Below are 18,995 nucleotides of genomic sequence, written 5' to 3'. Positions count from 1 at the left end.
ATCAACAACAACACAATTGATAACCTACTACAACAAGCTAGACACAGAGGGGACCACTTATACTGTCTGGGGGGCAAATGAAGGGGACATAGGATGCATGCTTAGAACAGGGGTGCAAGGAGGACAACACTGGTGGTGCGAATGCCCCTGATTCAATGTCACTATGTATCTAAAATATTACTGTGAAAGATTTGTAATTCACTTGAGTCAAAATGAAATTATTTTAAAAATGTTCAAATGAACAAATAAAAATTCTTAGAAAACTCACTATATTGTCCTTTTCTACTTTATGAAGCTATAGACTGGCCTTGGTCCTGAATCAACCCTGACAACCTAAAATAAATTGCCTCTAGTTAAAAAAAAAGTGGTTCAGGTGTTATCCACATCTGACATCCTAGTTCTATAGTATAACTGATCAAGTGACTTTTCACAAGTTGCTGTTGTCTCAAAATTTCAGTCCTTAATGTCTTTAAGATGAGTAAAAATAGCATATTACTGATATATGTTTTTAGTAAACCAAAATAGTTTTAACTGAAAGAAATTTAAGAAGAGAAACATGAGGGGAAAAAGAGGCTTGTCCAGAATGGAAAAGTCATAATACTAATATAAATTACAATTAATATATTATGCATATAAAACAGTATCTGATACATAATTAAAATTTCTTTTAAAGGTGTCACTAAAATATCTGAAAATTGAATATTGATCAAGAAAAGATTCTAGCTCCATTTTACTACTGATATCTTCATTGCATATTGAAAAGTTTTAAAACTATTCTAAAATTTGAAACTTATTAGAACCAGATAATCTATCAATTTAACAATATTCAAATTAAAAAATGTATAATCTAGAAATGTTCCTGCCTGTTATTAATAGTATGTTCTATGAGCATCAGAGGAGCATGATTATGACCACTAAATGAATTAGCACATATAAAATGTTGGAGTAATTCTTAAGACACATAAGTAATTGTCAGATGTTTTCCATTTTTGCCCCAATAGTATCTTGGTTTTTGACAACGATGTCCCTACCCCAACCTTTTGCTCTCCAACCTTTTGCTCTCCAACCTTTGCAGCCAAGTGACAACTCTCATCTTTGTTTCTTAGCTCACAGCTATATAATGATGACAAGCAAATTCAGTCTATCTCTAGTGAGATACATTGAGAGATCTATTCTAGCAAATATGACCATTAATGTGATATAGACATGCTTTCTACTTTTGACATTGATATTATATTAGGAAATTAGTTTTCAATAATTTTAATGCAAAATAACAGCATTCTTTTTCATTTAAAGAGAAAAACAAATTCATAACTGTTCTCAAAAATTAATAATTTGTGTCCTAAACTCTAAGAAAAGGAAAACTTTCATTTCACAATTATATCTATTTATTTGTTTAAAATATAATATTTAATACACATAATATAGATATATATACTTTATACATTTTGTGCACTTTTTTGATATTTTATATATACATATACAATACATAATTCCTTTACTTATTCACATAGTCTTTATATAATAAATTTTAATTGAAGTAAACTTTTTAATTTCTACTAATATAGTTTTACTTAATATCAAGAGAAATAAGTATCACATATAGAAGACAGAAGCAGCGGCAAGACTTATCTCCTTTCAATTGGTGAGCCTGAATAACAATTGCCAAAAGTAATACTGAAATGAGTCAGAAAGCAGGTCCTCAGCTTTAGGCACTACTTCTGAAGGGTGGTTCCCTCCTCCCTGTCCAATTTCCAGCCTTTCTGCTACAAAGATGAAGACGTTTTATGTACTTTGAATCTAGGAAATTGGGAAATGCTAGAAAGATGTAATGCAGAACCCCAATGTCCTCAAGAACAAAGTAAAGTCTTTGGTGCTCATGATAAGAAGCTCTGAGAATCAATTTACAAATCAGTTATTATTAGTGCATCATGAACAAGCAATAATCTACAGGTACTTTTTTAAAAATTGCATATAAGAACTTTTTTAAAAGCCTAAATAGAAACTGAACTATTAGAACATTTTTGTTTCTCACCTCTCTTTGACTTTTTCTACATTGTTTTTTTTCCATTGAGGTTCTCCCTCAACCCCCTCCAACCAGATATAATTGCATAGTAAATATATTCATGACATAAGTTATTATGAAGCTATCCCTTCACCAAAAACTTCCCCCAGTGAACTTAGTTCCCTGAGATTGTTTGTAATCTGTAATCTGTAAACTGAGAATTACCAACACTTTTCCTGTTCTTAACTGAGAGAGTTTGTCTATAATCAAACAGAATTCCAAAAGTTACTAGGCATTTCTACTTATCAAAATAGCTTTTTAAAATCAATATGTTATTTTATTTCCTGTTTATAGAAAACCCACTACAAAAGTAATTCAGCTAAACATTAATCATATTTTCTGTATTTGTACCCTAAGAGTATGAATCTATTCACTACATTATCAAATGTGTTTTCCTCAAATGCTATTTAAAAAAATAATGTTAGTTGAAAGAAAATTAAAGAAATTTTTTAAGGCCTGGTTTGATAGTGAATTCTGCTACTAGTAAATCTGCAGGTTGTTAGAAATAATCTAAGCTTCAGAAATAGAGAGGAATCTAAGCTTAGTTTTATTATACAACCATAGGAAAGTCATATTGAGAATTATTTATAAATTAAATACTACAGAAATGTTCTTAATGTAAAAATAATAACAGGAACTGGGTAGATAACTCAGAAGACTGGAGCACTTGTTTGCATGTTGGAACCTGAGTTCAATTCCTAACACCTCATGGAAGTCTGTGAGCTCCACTGATTGCTAACCAATCGCCCTAATCTTCAAATGCTAATTTTAAAACATTACAAATCAAATAGAGGACAAAAAGTAGAAATAAAAGAGCCTTTGTGACCATCTAGCACAGTTCATCCATTCATTAAGACATTTGTCTTTCTTTTACTCTAAGAAAATATTTTGTCTTAGAGAAGTGCTTGATGACTACAAATTTTTTCTGCAGTTAAATAGACCTAATCAAAAACAAAAACTTACATTTACAAAAACTGCCTTTAATAGATATATCTTTTTCCTTAATACTAAGTTTTAAATAAAAAATAATCTTTAGTGCTTTAAGGGTTATTTTGCAACTATCTGATTATACACTATCAATCAAGATGGTAAAAATTAATTAGAAAGGGTTTAATCAATGTTAGTAAATGTTTGTCCCACCCTTCTATAAATCAGTCAATTATATTTGATTATGCAGATTTCTGACTGCTTCTTGCATATGCCAGAAGAGTCCAGCAAATTAAAATACGGAACCAACAAATTAGAAAATCAATAGAGGAGTATCTTTAATTTATACCTTGTCTTTAGAAATGCATCCTTGGTACACAAGGTGTTGAGCACTGGGAAATTCTGGAAGAAGTGTTCCCGTTTTTGAACTAAGTGAATATTTACGTGTGAAGCCACCCTATAATTAAAACAAATAAAATAGATAAATCGTTATTACCAATTTGGCTTCAAAACATAATTAAGTGAAATAGAAACTCATTTTATTCTCTATTTTGCAAAACATAACAAATTAGGAGCTTTGAGTAAATGAAATTATGCAACTGAATAAATTAGACCCAATGAACAGAATCATTAATTACAAATGATAAGTAGTTTCACAGATAATATATTTCATTCATCTCTCACTTTATATTTAAACATTTTTCAGCTTTCAGAACTTCTATAGATTTTTCATTCATATTGTTTTAAAGCATAACTTTTGAAAGCTATATTTAGAATCATTGAAATTATGTTGTTTTGAGCAGTTTTTTATAATATACTAAAACAATTTTACTATAAGTATTTCTCAAGCCAATCTTTAAAATTAAGTAAATGAGATGTTTAAAATTTAATTATGTTATTTATTCTCAGAAATAGTGGTAGGATTGTGACATGAAATTTGTCTCATAATTTCCAAATTAGTGCTCTGGACTTCTCTTTCTTTGATAGAATTTTAGCTTCTTTTTGTTCTTTTAAATCATTTGGAAAAAGCACAACTCCAGCAGGTTTCATAAAGTTAGAAAAAAGTGACAAACATCAAATAATTTTTAATGAATTAATGCTGTTTTCTATGAAATGCATGTGCACAAAAATGAATATTAGAGACAGAAATAGCAAATTTATCAGGTAACAATTAGTTAAAATTAATAATAATTGTTTCTATTTCACAAACAAAATTTAGCACATAGGATTATAATAAAATGTTTATCAATGACAGGTCAGAGAGGTGGCACTAGAGGTAAGGCTTGCTTTACAAGCGCCTTGCAAACACTAGCCTAAGAAGGATGTCGGTTCAATCCCTTGGTGTCCTATATGGTCCCCACAAGCCAGGGGTGATTTCTGAGCTCATAGCCAGGAGTAACCGCTGAGAGTCAAATGGGTGTGGACCAAAAAACAAACAAACAAAAAAGTTTATAAATGCATGAAACTGAATTACAAGGAAAAGTGTTTCTCTTCTCTTCCATAGTTTGCCCATTGAACATTTCTGACATTTTGTGGGCTTTTTTTTATTATCATTTTAGAGATATTTATTAGATAAGAACTTTCACACATAATATAATAGGTAAGATTGGTCCCTAACCAACTGTAAATATCTTGTCATTTACAATTTTTGTACACTCTTGTAGACTTATCATGACAAAATGGGAAGGATTGATATCTTCAAAAATATTTATTTTCAAGTAATTTTATACTAAAAGTGCTATGGAATGCTGTTTACAATAATGGTATTGTTCTGATTATTTATTAAAAAGTTAATCAAGAAAAAACTTAAGTGGTTATAACAAATTTATATAATATAGTTGGTCCTAGTGTGCCCTTTTTAATAAATCCTAAAATTTTAATACACACTTTAAAGATTTCCCAAAACTTTAGATGTATATTAATGAGCAGAAAATTCTCACAATTTAAACAATGATGCTGACAGAAAATAGAAAAATTAATAAAATGCAAAAAAATAAATTTGTCTTTAAGAAAAAGATATAAAAACAATTAAAGTTTAATAGTTCCACAGAACAAAATGCTCTTATTTTCTAATTCTAGGTATGTTTACGTTATTTACTATATCTTTTATCTTTGGTGTAAAATCATGTTTATTAATTACAATGTATTATTTGGTAAAATAGAAAAAGAGAAACAAAAATATAAACCCAAAATTATAATACAAGATATTATATAAAATTTCATCAAAATACATTTTCATTAAAAATACATATTTAATAAATCTTTAATAGACAACAAACAAGAAAGAAACACAAAGAACCAAATAGGTTCAGAATACCTAATAGTAAATTTTATTAGCATTTAGAAACCAAAAAAATACAATAAAGAAAATAGAACTTAGAAACCAATCTTATTTATTACCACTCAAAATAATACAAGATACATTAGCAAAATAAATGATCATAGCTAAATTGAACTTAAAATAACTACATTAATAGAAAAATGTATTATATAATTAAATTAAATCCTATTTCTATCATTTATCATGCCCTTTCTGTCCACCTACTTCTGAAATAAAGGAAAATTATCTTAATAATTCAATAGTGTAAGATTACCTGTCAAAAACCAGTAGCAAATATTATACTTAATAGTAAATAATACGTTATCAATCAAATATGGTAGTCTATTCTCTCTTTTATTAATATTGTACTAGATTAATAGTATTGTCAAAGCAATATGATTCAACAAAACTAAAGAAAGATTAATGATTGAAAAGAAATAAATAATACTAATATTATTTGCAATAATTTAAAAGAACACATACAGAATAAAATCACAAATAAATTCTTCTAATTAAATTGTATTGTAGAAACAATATGAATACCCTAATTTCTGTAAATAAATAAACAGGAAAAAATTATACTACATGATCGAAATAGTGATTCCCAGAAAAGGGAAAAGGAGTGTGTGTAAGTTGGCTAAAGGGACAGAATGTTGGTGAGAGAGAGAGTACAGCGGTAAAGTGCTTTCTTTGCACAAAACTGACTTGCATTCAGAATCCCATGTAGTCCCTTAAGCACCACAAAGAGTAACTCCTGAATGCAGACCCAAGACTATCTCCTGAGCATCACTAGTCCTGGCTCAAAAACAAAATTGAAAAAAAGAAATAAATTGTATAAATTAATCTTTTAGAAGTTATCAAAAGGAAAATATAAGACAAATTCTGTATACTTGAAGCACATATGTCATAAACCAATATTGTTTTAATACAAATTAAAGTTGTATAATTATTAAAGATGTAGGAGAAGTAATACATTATCAATAAAAACAGTAAAATTTTGGGGACAGGAGAGGTGGCGTAAGGCATCTGCCTTGCAAGAGCTAGCCTAGGATGGACCATGGTTGGATTCCCTGGCAGGAATTCCCCTTAAGTGTCAAATGGGTGTGGCCCAAAACAACAACAACAACAACAACAACAACAAAAGTAAAATATTTGAGAGGTCAGAGCAATAGCACAATAGATAGGAACCTCTGACTTGCATCCTGCTGACCCAAGTTTGATCTCTGCACATTACATGGATACATGGTCCCTATGTCCTCCCAGTGGTGATCCCTGGGCACAAAGTCAGGAGTAAGACAGGTGTGGCAAAAAATAAATAAAGTAAATGTCTTACATCAAGTTATAATCCCTAAGAGCATATAATTAAAGGATACTTTTAAAATAACAAAATTTATGCAGGTGACATAATGCAAGTGACACTTTTAAAACCCTACAGACTCCACAAAAAATGCTCCCAGTAACAATGTTTTTATATAATAATAGAATGTGGCCAACAATGCACTTGTATAATCAAAGTGAAGTGGCAAGCTATAAAATCAATATACAGAAATCTATGACTCTTCTATATGTAAATAATAAAATATAAAAAAGAAATTAAAAGAACAATACCATTCACAAACTGATATCAGAAAATCAAATACCGGAGTGGGTGAGGTGGCGCTAGAGGTAAGGTGTCTGCCTTGCAAGTGCCACCAAGGAAGGACCGTAGTTCAATCCCCGGTATCCCATATGGTTCCCTCAAGCAAGGGGTAATTTCTGAGCGCTTAGCCAGAAGTAACCTCTGAGCATCAAACGGGTGTGGCAGAAAGAAAGAAAGAAAGAAAGAAAGAAAGAAAGAAAGAAAGAAAGAAAGAAAGAAAGAAAGAAAGAAAGAAAGAAAGAAAGAAAGAAAGAAGAAGAGAGAGAGAGAGAGAGAGAAAGAAAGAAAGAAAGAAAGAAAGAAAGAAAGAAAGAAAGAAAGAAAGAAAGAAAGAAAGAAAGAAAGAAAAAGAAAGAAAGAAAGAAAGAAAGAAAGAAAGAAAGAAAGAAAGAAAGAAAGAGAGAGAGAGAGAAAGAAAGAAGAGAGAGAAGAGAAGAAAAGAAAGAGAGAAAGAAAGAAAGAGAAGAGAAAGAAAGAAAGAAAGAAAGAGAAGAGAGAAAGAAAGAAAGAAAGAAGAAGAAAGAGAAAGAGAGAAAGAAAGAAAGAGAAGAGAGAAAGGAAAGAGAAAAAGAAGAGAGAGAAAGTAAAGAAATAAAGGAAAGAAAGAAGAAGAAAAAGAAGAGAGAGAAAGAAAGAAAGAAGAAGAGAGAACAGAGAAGAGGAAAGAAAAAAGAAAGAAAGGAGAAGAAAGAAAGAAGAGAAGAAAAGAAAGAAAGAAAGAAAGAAAGAAAGAAAGAAAGAAAGAAAGAAAGAAAGAAAGAAAATCAAGTACCTAGAAATCAGTTTTAGAAAAGAGGTGAAAAAAATATACACAAAGAAAACTGTAAATTACTACTAAATATAGTAAAAAAAAATTAACTCAACGATAGGATCACATCCCCTACACATGGCTTTTAAAGATTCACATGTCAAAATGGCAATCCTGTCTAAATCACTATTACAGATGCAGTGCAGTCCCTATGAAAATACCATGACATATTTAAAATATAAAGATAAATTGAAATTTGTATTGAATGATTACCTCTTTCTTCCAATAGCCAAAGAAATACTAGGGGAAAAACAAAAAAGCTTCTTTTTCTCAATTTCAAAATACACTACAAATATGTAAAATCAAAATAGTGTGGTTATGGTCAAGGACAAATTTTTTGATCAGTGGAATAGAATTGAGAGTCCAGAGATGGAGCCTTGGCCACATGGACAATTAATCTTTGATAAAGGAGCAAAAAGTATGAAGTGAAGCAAGGAAATCTCTTCAATAAATGGGGCAGGAAAAACTGGCCTGTCACATTAAAATAAAAAATAAATTTGAACCTCATTCTAATTTTATGCACAGAAGTCAAAAGAAAATAGATTAAAGATCTTTCTATCGGATCTGAGTCAATAAATTATAGTTAGAAAAACATAGGTATGATACTACATGACATGAAACTAGAGGTATTTTCAAGCATTCAACTCTATTAGCCAAGCAAATGGAAGCAAAAATAAGCAAATGGAAAGACATCAAACTTAGAATCTTCTGCACAGCAAAAGACAAAAGGAATCAAATAAAAGACAGAATGAGCGAAAATACTTGATCACCGCTCATCTGATAAAAGCACAGGTAGAAATTTACAAGAAATAACCAACACTGTAAAGACGTAGGTGGAAGAAATGAACAAAAACTTCCTTCAAGAAGACATATGTACAATAAAAAGACATATGAAAAATTCCTGTATTCATTATCATCAGGGAAATGCAAATAAAACAACAACGAGATATTTATCATCTCACAACAGTGATATAAAAACACACCACCAAGAGCCAAAACCAACTAGATTGTATGGCTGTAGAAAAAAAAAAAGAACCTTCATCCACTGCTGGTGGGAATGCCAGCTGTGGTCCAGCCCTTAGGTAAAACAATAAGGACAACTTCTGAAATAAGTAGGAATTGAACTTTTACGTGTACTAGCAATTCAATTCTTGGAAACTATACCAACAGTCCAAAAGCTATTCAAAAAATAGATGTGAAACTATGGTAACTTAAGCCCTATTTACAACGGGCAAATTCTGAGAAAAAAAACTTCTGTCCAAGAACATATAAAGGATAAAGAAACTATGGGACATATGTTATAAAGGTTATTAACTTAACCAAGCACACTGAGACATTCTATAGCAGAATAAGGAGGTATGTTTATACATCAATTGATGAGACTGGTGGGTAAAGGCTGGCAAGCACCTATAATATTAGATAAAGATCAGAAGTTTCAAAATCTTATTTTATAGGATATTACTTTGCTTCATGTTCAGCAGCATGGGGTCATACACACATCATACTATCTTATTAGTAAGGTTACAGGGTTACTAAAATCAGCATTTATTAGCTTAAAACAGGGAAGTTTATCCTAAGTGCAGAAAGGATGGCATTTTTAAAATTTTCTACCCAGAAGTAAAATCATTTTTAGAGTACATACTATAAATCATTATAAAATCAAAGATACTTGTCTTAAATTTCATCACAATACATATACACAATTGATTAATATTCATCTATAAGATAAATGAAATAATGTAATTTGCTGCTATAAGGATAAAACCGGAATGTCTCATGCTGAGTTGTCAGGAGGAGAGGGACAGACACAGAATGCTATTCATATATGTGATATAACAAATACATCAGTTCACTAAAGGCAACAGAAACATCTTTAGTATGGATCTCACCACTGAAAGGGGGGGGAGGAAGTATAAGGAGAAGTTGAGGCACTGGGACAATAGTGGGATGATAGGGACACTCTGACGGAGAATAAGGTGCTGGGATGTGTTCTGAATTTAAATCTCTATCATTAGGGCCCGGAGAGATAGCACAGTGGCGTTTGCCTTGCAAGCAGCGGATCCAGGACCAAAGGTGGTTGGTTCGAATCCCGGTGTCCCATATGGTCTCCTGTGCCTGCCAGGAGCTATTTCTGAGCAGACAGCCAGGAGTAACCCCTGAGCACCGCCGGGTGTGGCCCAAAAACAAAACAAACAAACAAAAAAATCTCTATCATTAACTATCCTAAAACATGGTGCCTAAAATATTAAAATATAAAAACAGTTTTTATTATAAAAATTCAACATTAGATGATATCAAAAATTAATTTAGCTTACTTATAAAGATATTATTAAGTTTGGGGCAAAGAGATAGAACAGGGATTAAGTCATGGGCCATTTATACACTTGACTACAATCCTATTCCCAGCACTACTCTGTTCATGGAGCACCACAAGGTATGAGCTTGATGACCACCACTTATGGTAATAACACCACTGTGGTGCTGTGGTCCCCAGTAGGCAGAGCCTAACCAGCACTGCATCCTCAACACACATTTTCAGTTTAATGGCCCAGGTGGCCAAGAAATATCCCCAGCCAACAGAATACCACTTAAAAGGTCCATCTCTAGAATTATTAAACTTTGTCAATAGGTATTAAAGAAATAATAAGAAGATTTAATGTGAAAAATGTCAATATGCACAAATAACTTTAAATATAGTTTTAGGTGATGGTGAGTTCAATAACATTCTAATCAAATCCTATCAAAATTATTCTGTGAAATTTAACAAATTCTAAAATATATGTGGAGAGACAAAAGATCAAATATAAGAAAAACACTTCTAATAAAAAAGAATCAGACAAGAATATTTATTTTGCCGATCTTAAAATGTATTATAAAACTTTGAATGACAGAACTGATCACTCTGTACAATAACTGAGTGCTAAACTGAGATAAAGTGATATATGCACAGTACCCCTTTATTAACAATAGTGCACACTATAGTGTCTAAAAGGAAAAAAAATAGGAAGGGGGTGTAAAATGCCTGCCCCAGAGGCAGGCAAGAGGAGGGGGAGAAAAATGAGGACATTGGTGGCTGGAAATGTTTATGGGTGAGGGTAGTTTACATTGTAAGTCTGAAACTCAATCATGAACAACTTTGTAATTACAGTATGTTTGGTTGGGGGAAGCCTGAAATGATAGATATATCCACAATAAATAATATTGTCTGTTAAAACTGTGTTAAAAATATATTGTATATTGGCATTATCTTACTCACATGTATGTTTTTTCAAAACTTAAATATTCCAATAAGTAGAAAGATGTAAAATAGAATAAATAACAGAATTATAATGAAATACAGATGACATAACAGAACATTGAAATGGAACAAATAGCTCAGAAAGGCTCATGATTTAAGTCATTAATGAACAGAGTTGAATTTGTTGTGTTGATTACTAGAAACAAATGTCACTTCCCTCCCATCTTCCTTTTCCAAAGCATTGCTTTAGCTATTCTTGGGTGAATGTTGTTCCAAATAAATTTCAAGAGTGTTTGATCTACTTCTTTGAAGAATGTCATGGGTACCTTTAGAGGTATTGCATTAAATCTGTACAATACTTTGGGGAGTATTGCCATTTTAATTATATTAATCCTGCCAATCCATGAGCAGGGCATTTGTCTCCATTTCCTTGTGTCCTCTCTTATTTCTTGAAACAGGCTTTTGTAGTTTTATTTTATAGGTCCTTCAACTCTTTAGTTAAGTTGACCCAAGATATTTGGGTTTGTGGGGCATTAATGTGAATAGGATTGCTTTTTTTTTAATGTTTATTTCTTCTCTACCACTGTAGGTGCATAAGAAGGCCTTGATCTTTGTGTGTTAATTTTGTAGCCTGCCACTTTGCTATATGAATCTATTATTTCTAGAAGATTTTTGGCAGAGTCTTTAGGTTTTTCTAAATATAGTATAATATATTACAAAGCAATGGTTATCAAAACAGTATGGTATTGGAATAAAGACAGATCCTCAGATGAGTGGAATAGACTTGAGTATTCAGAGAATGTTCCCCAGACATACAATCAACTTATCTTTGATAAAGGGGCAAAAAATCTAAAATGGAGCAAGGAAAGCCTCTTCAACAAGTGCTGTTGGCACAACTGGTTAGCCACTTGCAAAACAGTGTACTAGGACTCCCATCTAACACCATGCACAAAGATCAAATACTATGGATTAAAGACCTTGATATCAGTCCTGAAACCATAAGGTATATAGAACAACACATAATTACAACACTATATGACATTGAGACTAAAGGCGTCTTCAAGGAGGAAATAGCACTTTCCAAACAAGTGGAAACAGAGATCAACAGATGGGAATATATTAAGTTGAGAAGCTTCTGCACCTCAATGGAAATAGTGCCTAAGGTACAAAAGCCACTGACAGAATTGGAGAAACTATTCACCCAATACTCATCAGACAAGGGGCTAATATCAAAGATATACAAGGTACTGATGGAACTTAATAAGAAAAGAACATATAGCCCCATCAAAAAATTGGGAGAAGAAATGAATAGACAATTTCTCAAAGAATAAAAACAAATGGCCAAAAGACACACACACACACACACATATAATGGAATATTATGCAGCCTTCAGGAGAGATGAAGACATGAAATTTTCCCATACATGGATGTATATGGAATCTATAATGTTGAGTGAAATAATTCAGAAGGAGAGACACACAGAATAGTCTCACTCATCTATGGATTTTAAGAAAAATTAAAGACATTATTGTAATAAACCACAGAGAAAATAGAATTAAAGGCTGGAAGGGCCAGAAAGACAGGCTCACAATTTGAAGCTCAATACAAAGAGTGGTGTATGTTGTTAGGGAAATAATTACACCAACAACTAGCATGACAATGTTAAAGAATGAGAGAAGTAGAATGCCTGTTGCAAATACAAGCTAGGGGGGATGAGGGGGGACATTGGTGATGGGAATGTTGCACTGGTGAATGGAAATAATTCTGTTTATGACTGAAACCCAACTACAAACATGCTTGTAATCATGCTGTAATCATGGTGCTTAAATATTTATTAAAGAAGTAAAAAAAATTATTAAAAATTTACTTTTCATCTCATGTCACATATAAATAAAATAGGAGAGAAATTCTGAGAAAGTTATGGTGTTTGAAATGCTGGAAAATTGTTTTCCAATCAGGATAACATTTATGTTAGTTAATTTTTCTGATATAAATATTTTTATAATATAAAGTTTCTCCAGAGTAAAGCCAGATGTGGGTCTAAACAAACAAAAGAATTTACATTGTATTAATAGAAACATTGACACTCACCTATATTTCACATAAGAGAGAAATTTGACATAATCTTATGTTTGATAAAAGTCTTTCAAAGTGAAGAAATTAAGGCATTCATATTTTTGAAAAAGGTAAGCAATTGTATTTTATATTGGATCTATCCTGTAAGAAATACTAAAGAGAGTGTACAGGTTACAATGGAAGGACACTCAACATATTCCCTGTAAATTTAAGAAATATTGGTGTTAGTTTGGGGTTTTCTTTTTTTGAGGGTGTGGTTGGATCATGCCCAGCAGTGCTTAAGGCTCCTGGCTTTGTGCAAAGGGGCTTGTAGGATCATATGCAGTACCAGTAATCAAACCTGGATTGATAATATGCAAGGTAAATGCCTAAAGGACTCCACTTTTTCTGGCTCCAATATATATCTTTTACTATCTCTGATACTAAACTAGTGGTATAACATATTCAATCTTGGAAAATGGCCCTTGTGTACTTTCAAAAATGGGAATATCATTATTAGGTATAGTGTTCTATACAGATTGTTATATCTAATTAATATATTTTATTTTCCAATTACTCTTTACTTATGTTGTGTCTCTTTGATCTGCCCTTTATGAACATGCTGCATTGACATCTCCAATTGTTTTGTGTTACCATTTTTCTCTTTAAATTTGTCCTTTTTTTGCTCATGTTTTCTAATGCTGTTACTAGATGTGTAAATGTCATTGTTATATCTTGCCTTATTAAGGCCTGTACAGGATATTTTGTGATTTAAATCTTTTTTGGGGGGGGACCACACCCAGTGACGCTCAGGGGTTACTCCTGCCTATGCACTCAGAAATCGCTCCTGGCTTTGGGGACCATATAGAACGCCAGGGTTCAAACCGCTGTCCGTCCTAGGCCAATGTGGGCAAGGCAAACGCCCTACCGCTCCCGCTACCACTCCCACACCAATTTAAATCTTTTTTACCTAGTGTTAGTATAGTTACTTTTTTCCCTTTAAATACAATTTGCATAGGATGTTTTGTTTATGAGTCACACCCAGTTATGTTAAAGGCTTACTGCTTACTGTTGGCTGTGTGCTCAAAGAGCGCTCCTATGGGTGAACTGTGTGCAAGGCAAGCAGATAACTAAGTCACATAAAATCGAATTCTCTCCTATATAGAGAAAAATTTAACTTGGCAACACTAAACAGTGCATTTGTGAGTTTCATATTCTGAAGTGATACAATTTGAGGAAAAGCAAGGATTAAACCAATTTCCTTGAAAGCATTAACTTTTTCTAGGCAGGGAGTGGATAGGATTGGGTGGAGTACACAAAGATCAAGTAGCACTTGAACTTTTATCATAGGTCCACTTTTTAATCTTAAGTATATGCTATATGTTTTTAAGTATACATTTTCTAATTTAAAAATTTAAGTGCAAAGGAAACACATATTAAGAAACAAGATGTTTTATTTTAATGCATTTAACACTCCCATGCTGATAATAGTTTGCACGTAGAAGCTAGCAACAAGTAGGGAATATCATCCACAGGAGTTTTCAAGATTTTTTCTAATTAAAGTCGCTTACATAAGTTAACAGTTAAATAAAAAGTGGTATAAGTTAGATAAATTGAATGATAAAATGCTACTCATAAGTAACACCAAAAGAAAGGAGTGATTGATAACCTAAAAAAAGAGAAATTGAAATCATTCTAGTTCCATGATTGTTAGTGATTTTAATTCTATAAAAGAAGTGTTAGATCATAAGCAATTACTAGAAGATTGTTTATTTTCTTCCTTCCCATTGATAACTTCAGTACTCTTGGGTGAAGTATTAAAAATCTTATTTCCAAAAGAAAACAAGAAGAAACCTTAAGGAAAGAATCAATATGATTAGAAGGCAAAAGGATCTGATTTATGAGGACAGATTAAAGGAGTAAAGTTGCACAGTTTGGCTAAGTGATGACTAAAAGAGAGCATGATAACAGTCTACAAATATTTGAAAAGCATATACCAAGGAGGGAGGATTTGCTATTTATCTTAGTACAAAGTTGTTAAACTGGCCATGAATGGATGATGTTTAAGGAGAGGAAACTTGGGTATCAGAACGACTTCCTGGTTGAAATGCATAAGATCAGAGGATTTATTTCCCAAGAAATAATGGCATTTTGATTAATCTAGCTAGTTAAAATTTGATTCTTATAGAAAGATTCACAGAAAAATGAAAGCTTTCTTTGACCAACAAATACTGAGACTAGACTTTATTTTGCTGTTTATTTTATTCCAGGAGATCAAAAGATTTTGAGACATTCCCTAAGACATTTCTGAAATTTGATTCACTATATGTGTAAATAAAGTATTTTATACTGCAAAATATGTTTTTTAGATACCCAAAATTTATACCACTAATTGTTACTTTTTTTTTACCATAATCCTATCCTTTTGTTTAATTTTGTTGTTGATTTTATGTTTTTATATATTATGGACTTGTCAAACCTTTTTAGAAAAGCATGAAAGATAAAGAATACCCATGTACTTACTTACCATCTTAATTTAAAAAATTAGACATTTAAAATGTTAAAACAGCCTCTGCAAACATTCCTGCCACCCAATCTCATTTCTTCTTTTTCACTAGAAATAATTACTGCACTAATTGGGATTATACAATTGATGCAGATTCGATCCCTGGTTCCCCAAATGGTTCCCTTAGCACTGCCATACAGAGTTATTTCTGAGTGATCTCTGAACCTAAAGGTAGGAGCAACTCTTGAGTAACGCAGTGCTAAGGAAACCATTTGGGGAACCAGGGATCGAATCTGCATCAACTGTGTTCAAGACACACAGCATAATTACCCTCTGTATAATCTCTCCATTACAAGAGCTTGAATATTTTAAGGAATTAACACAAATATTGCACATATTTTATAGAAAGTTTTTTATGTGTATGATAAGGTAATATTTTTTCCTTTGTGTTTCTTTTTCCATTTTTAGTGAGGTATTGTGATTTGTATACTGTTTTATATATATATATATATATATATATATATATATATATATATATATATATATATATACAAGTGTCCAATACTACATCTACCACCATAGTGTTTGTTTCCTTCACCTTTGTCCCAAGGACCCCTCCTACTCTACCAAGATCCCTAACTTTGGTAAATTCAGTTTTGCACACCAACTCTCGGGTTTTGTTGCTTTTAGCCATTTGTTACTTCCTTACTATGTGTCCTTGTATCAAAATCATATATGAGAAAGAGACAGACCCTCAAGCATGTGATAAACTAATCTTTGACAGAGGAGCTGTATGATTTTTATTTTTTAAATTTTCATTTACTTTTGCTACTAAAATTTAAAAATATGTATACATGCTTAGAAAGCCCTTCATCATCTAAAGTTTGTGTAGATACATATATGTATATATCCTTTAGTTATTCTTTTTATATTCATTCACAAAAATTGTTTTTCTTTGTTTTTAGCTTTTGCTTAAGGGTCACATTTGATGGTGCTGAGGGTTATTTCTAGTTCTGACCTCAGAAATTACTATTGGAGGGCTTGAAAGACCATATGGGGTACCTGGAATCTAACTCATATACAAGGGCAACACTCTGTCCTAGCTAGTGTACTATTGCTTTGGCCCATTACATAAAATTCATAATGACATGAGATACAGAATTTTTGTCTGATTTCTGATATAGATTTATTTTACTTATAGTTATATTAGTATTATAATGACACAATATTTTGATATAAGTTAGAGAAATAGCCTTTTGACTATTTTTATTTAGACTTCGTTTCTTAGCTATAATTTCATTGTTTCTTAGCTATTGTTTCATGCATAGTCCCTGAGAGTTATTTTAGAACCACTTTAATCATTTATTTAAAATTAATTGCCTACCAACATAAATGTTAGAATATTGCAAAAATATTTAGAAATAATTGGAACATATATAATATCTATCACCTATATAATTATTGATACACATTTTATCCAGTTACATAATTTAAAATTTTTATGCATGTATTCTAAATAACAGGTAATATGCATCTTATTATGAATACTCCTACATATTTTAGACATCCAGTTCCCGCAATTTAAATTTTAAATATCTTTCTTTTCTTTTCTTCCACAATTACTCTTCCCATTTTTTTTATAAGGGGCTCATGATAAAATTAAGTCTAATAGTAAAGAACTTGAGTTAAGCATGTTTTCAATTTCTCCATAGAAGAATTGATACTTAGCTATCACATTTTAGATACTGTCATTGAACACTTTAATCATTTCCACATCTTGGCTTATGTAAAAAAAAAGACACAATAAACATGGTGTTCACATATCTTTTTCAGTTAATATTTTTGTTTTCTGGGATAAACAGCAAGGAATAGAATTGATGGATCATATGAAGATACTGGGTTTACTTTCAAAGATTCCTGGTTGAAATAAATTAGGTCTTTCTTTGGATTCTTTAAATTCATATTTTCCCTTTATTTCATATAGGTCTGAAACTGCCAAACTACTCAGTTCTGTCAAAACTAAACTTGCTTCTGAACTTAACCTATCATATTCTATGTACAACATTAATGAAAGAAGTGTTTTTTCTGGAGTGATTTTCTCCAATATGAATTTGTCTTGCTCATCTCAGCAGTGCCTCATCCAATTGGATGAGCAGTGCTCATTCAATGCCCTTAACTTTCACTATCTTTCCTATCTCCAGTTTCTACTCTTTACTGATTTTGTTTTACTAACAGTAAAAAACCAGACTAATAATCATTCACAATTTAAGTTCAGGCTTTTCTCTAATGAATACTATCAGTTTATATTTAATGACACTTTCCATTCACTTCACTCATTTCCATTCATTCCATTCATTTCATTTCCTTTCATTTTATCCAGCCCAGAAATACACTGTAAGTGGTATCCCTTAAATAATTATCTATACTTAAGAAATTTTACAACTATTTGCAACCATATCATAATAACCTTTTATAGTCATTCTACTAAGATTTCTTTCTTAGCTCTGTGCCACAAAATATTCTTCTTTTTTAACTTTTTTTTCAGTTATTTTCTATCAGGTTTTATATCACCATCATAATAAGTATGTGAGTCCTCATTTACAGTTAGATACCCACCTGTTCATTTCTAGCCTACACAAGCACATCAAATATGATAAATCCCAAAATGAACCGTTGCTGTTCTTATCTTTTTTCCTTCTTTATCAAGTTTCCTCGTTAAAGTCTCCATCCCTAGAACTGTTATCAAATCCAAATAATCTCTTATCAAGACTATATATATGTAGGTGTATACATACATTCTAATGATATACCTCTTTCTTGTCTTTGCATAAACCAGTTGTTGACATTGAGTAAAGCACATTTTTTTGTTTTCACAACAGAGGGGAATGCCATAAAAATCTGGTGGGTTTAAGTCCTGGGCATAAGCAATATCACTATGATGGCAGCTAACTCTAAATACAAAATAGTTTCTTTTTTTATTTCAACTTAAAAATATATTTAACAAATACATTTAGCATTTTAAAAAGTGAGTTGTTCCAGGCCTTTTGAAAGTCCTTAATTATGTTGATCATAATTATAATAATCATGATGTCTAACATTGCTTTAGGTACCATAATGTGTAACCTTAAACTTTACTATAAAATCTACACTACTTTGTGATGAACCTTTCTAAGAAGAAAATGGTAAACTTGTGAAATATTTTTCTTTTTTTATGTTAAGCAAGACTAGCAACAAAAATGCTGCGTCAGCTTACGGTTCACCAGTGCCACCGGCTTCACTGAAGTGGTAGGTAGGAAAGACACTTAAGAGAAATCACTTAAATTCATATTGACATAAACTTCTGTCAACTAAAGTGTATTTGTAAACCAATTTTTGCACTTTCACAATTGCTTATCTAATAATATTTTGTTGATAAAAAGAGCTATCTGAAGAATTT

General features: G+C 31.5%; 1 protein-coding gene across 1 annotated transcript in view; it reads right to left on the bottom strand.

The window, feature by feature from the left end:
• The window catches only part of RFX6 (regulatory factor X6), a 67,942-nt gene that overhangs the window by 23,270 nt on the left and 25,677 nt on the right, over positions 1-18,995 (bottom strand). The window contains exon 7 of the mRNA XM_049771351.1: positions 3,342-3,449. Within this exon, the coding sequence (XP_049627308.1) occupies positions 3,342-3,449 (108 nt within the window). The remainder of the gene's footprint in view (positions 1-3,341; positions 3,450-18,995) is intronic.

The sequence above is a fragment of the Suncus etruscus genome, chromosome 4 (genome assembly GCF_024139225.1).
Source record: "Suncus etruscus isolate mSunEtr1 chromosome 4, mSunEtr1.pri.cur, whole genome shotgun sequence".
Classification (NCBI taxonomy): domain Eukaryota; kingdom Metazoa; phylum Chordata; class Mammalia; order Eulipotyphla; family Soricidae; genus Suncus; species Suncus etruscus.
This window is presented reverse-complemented; position numbering and strand designations above follow the sequence as displayed.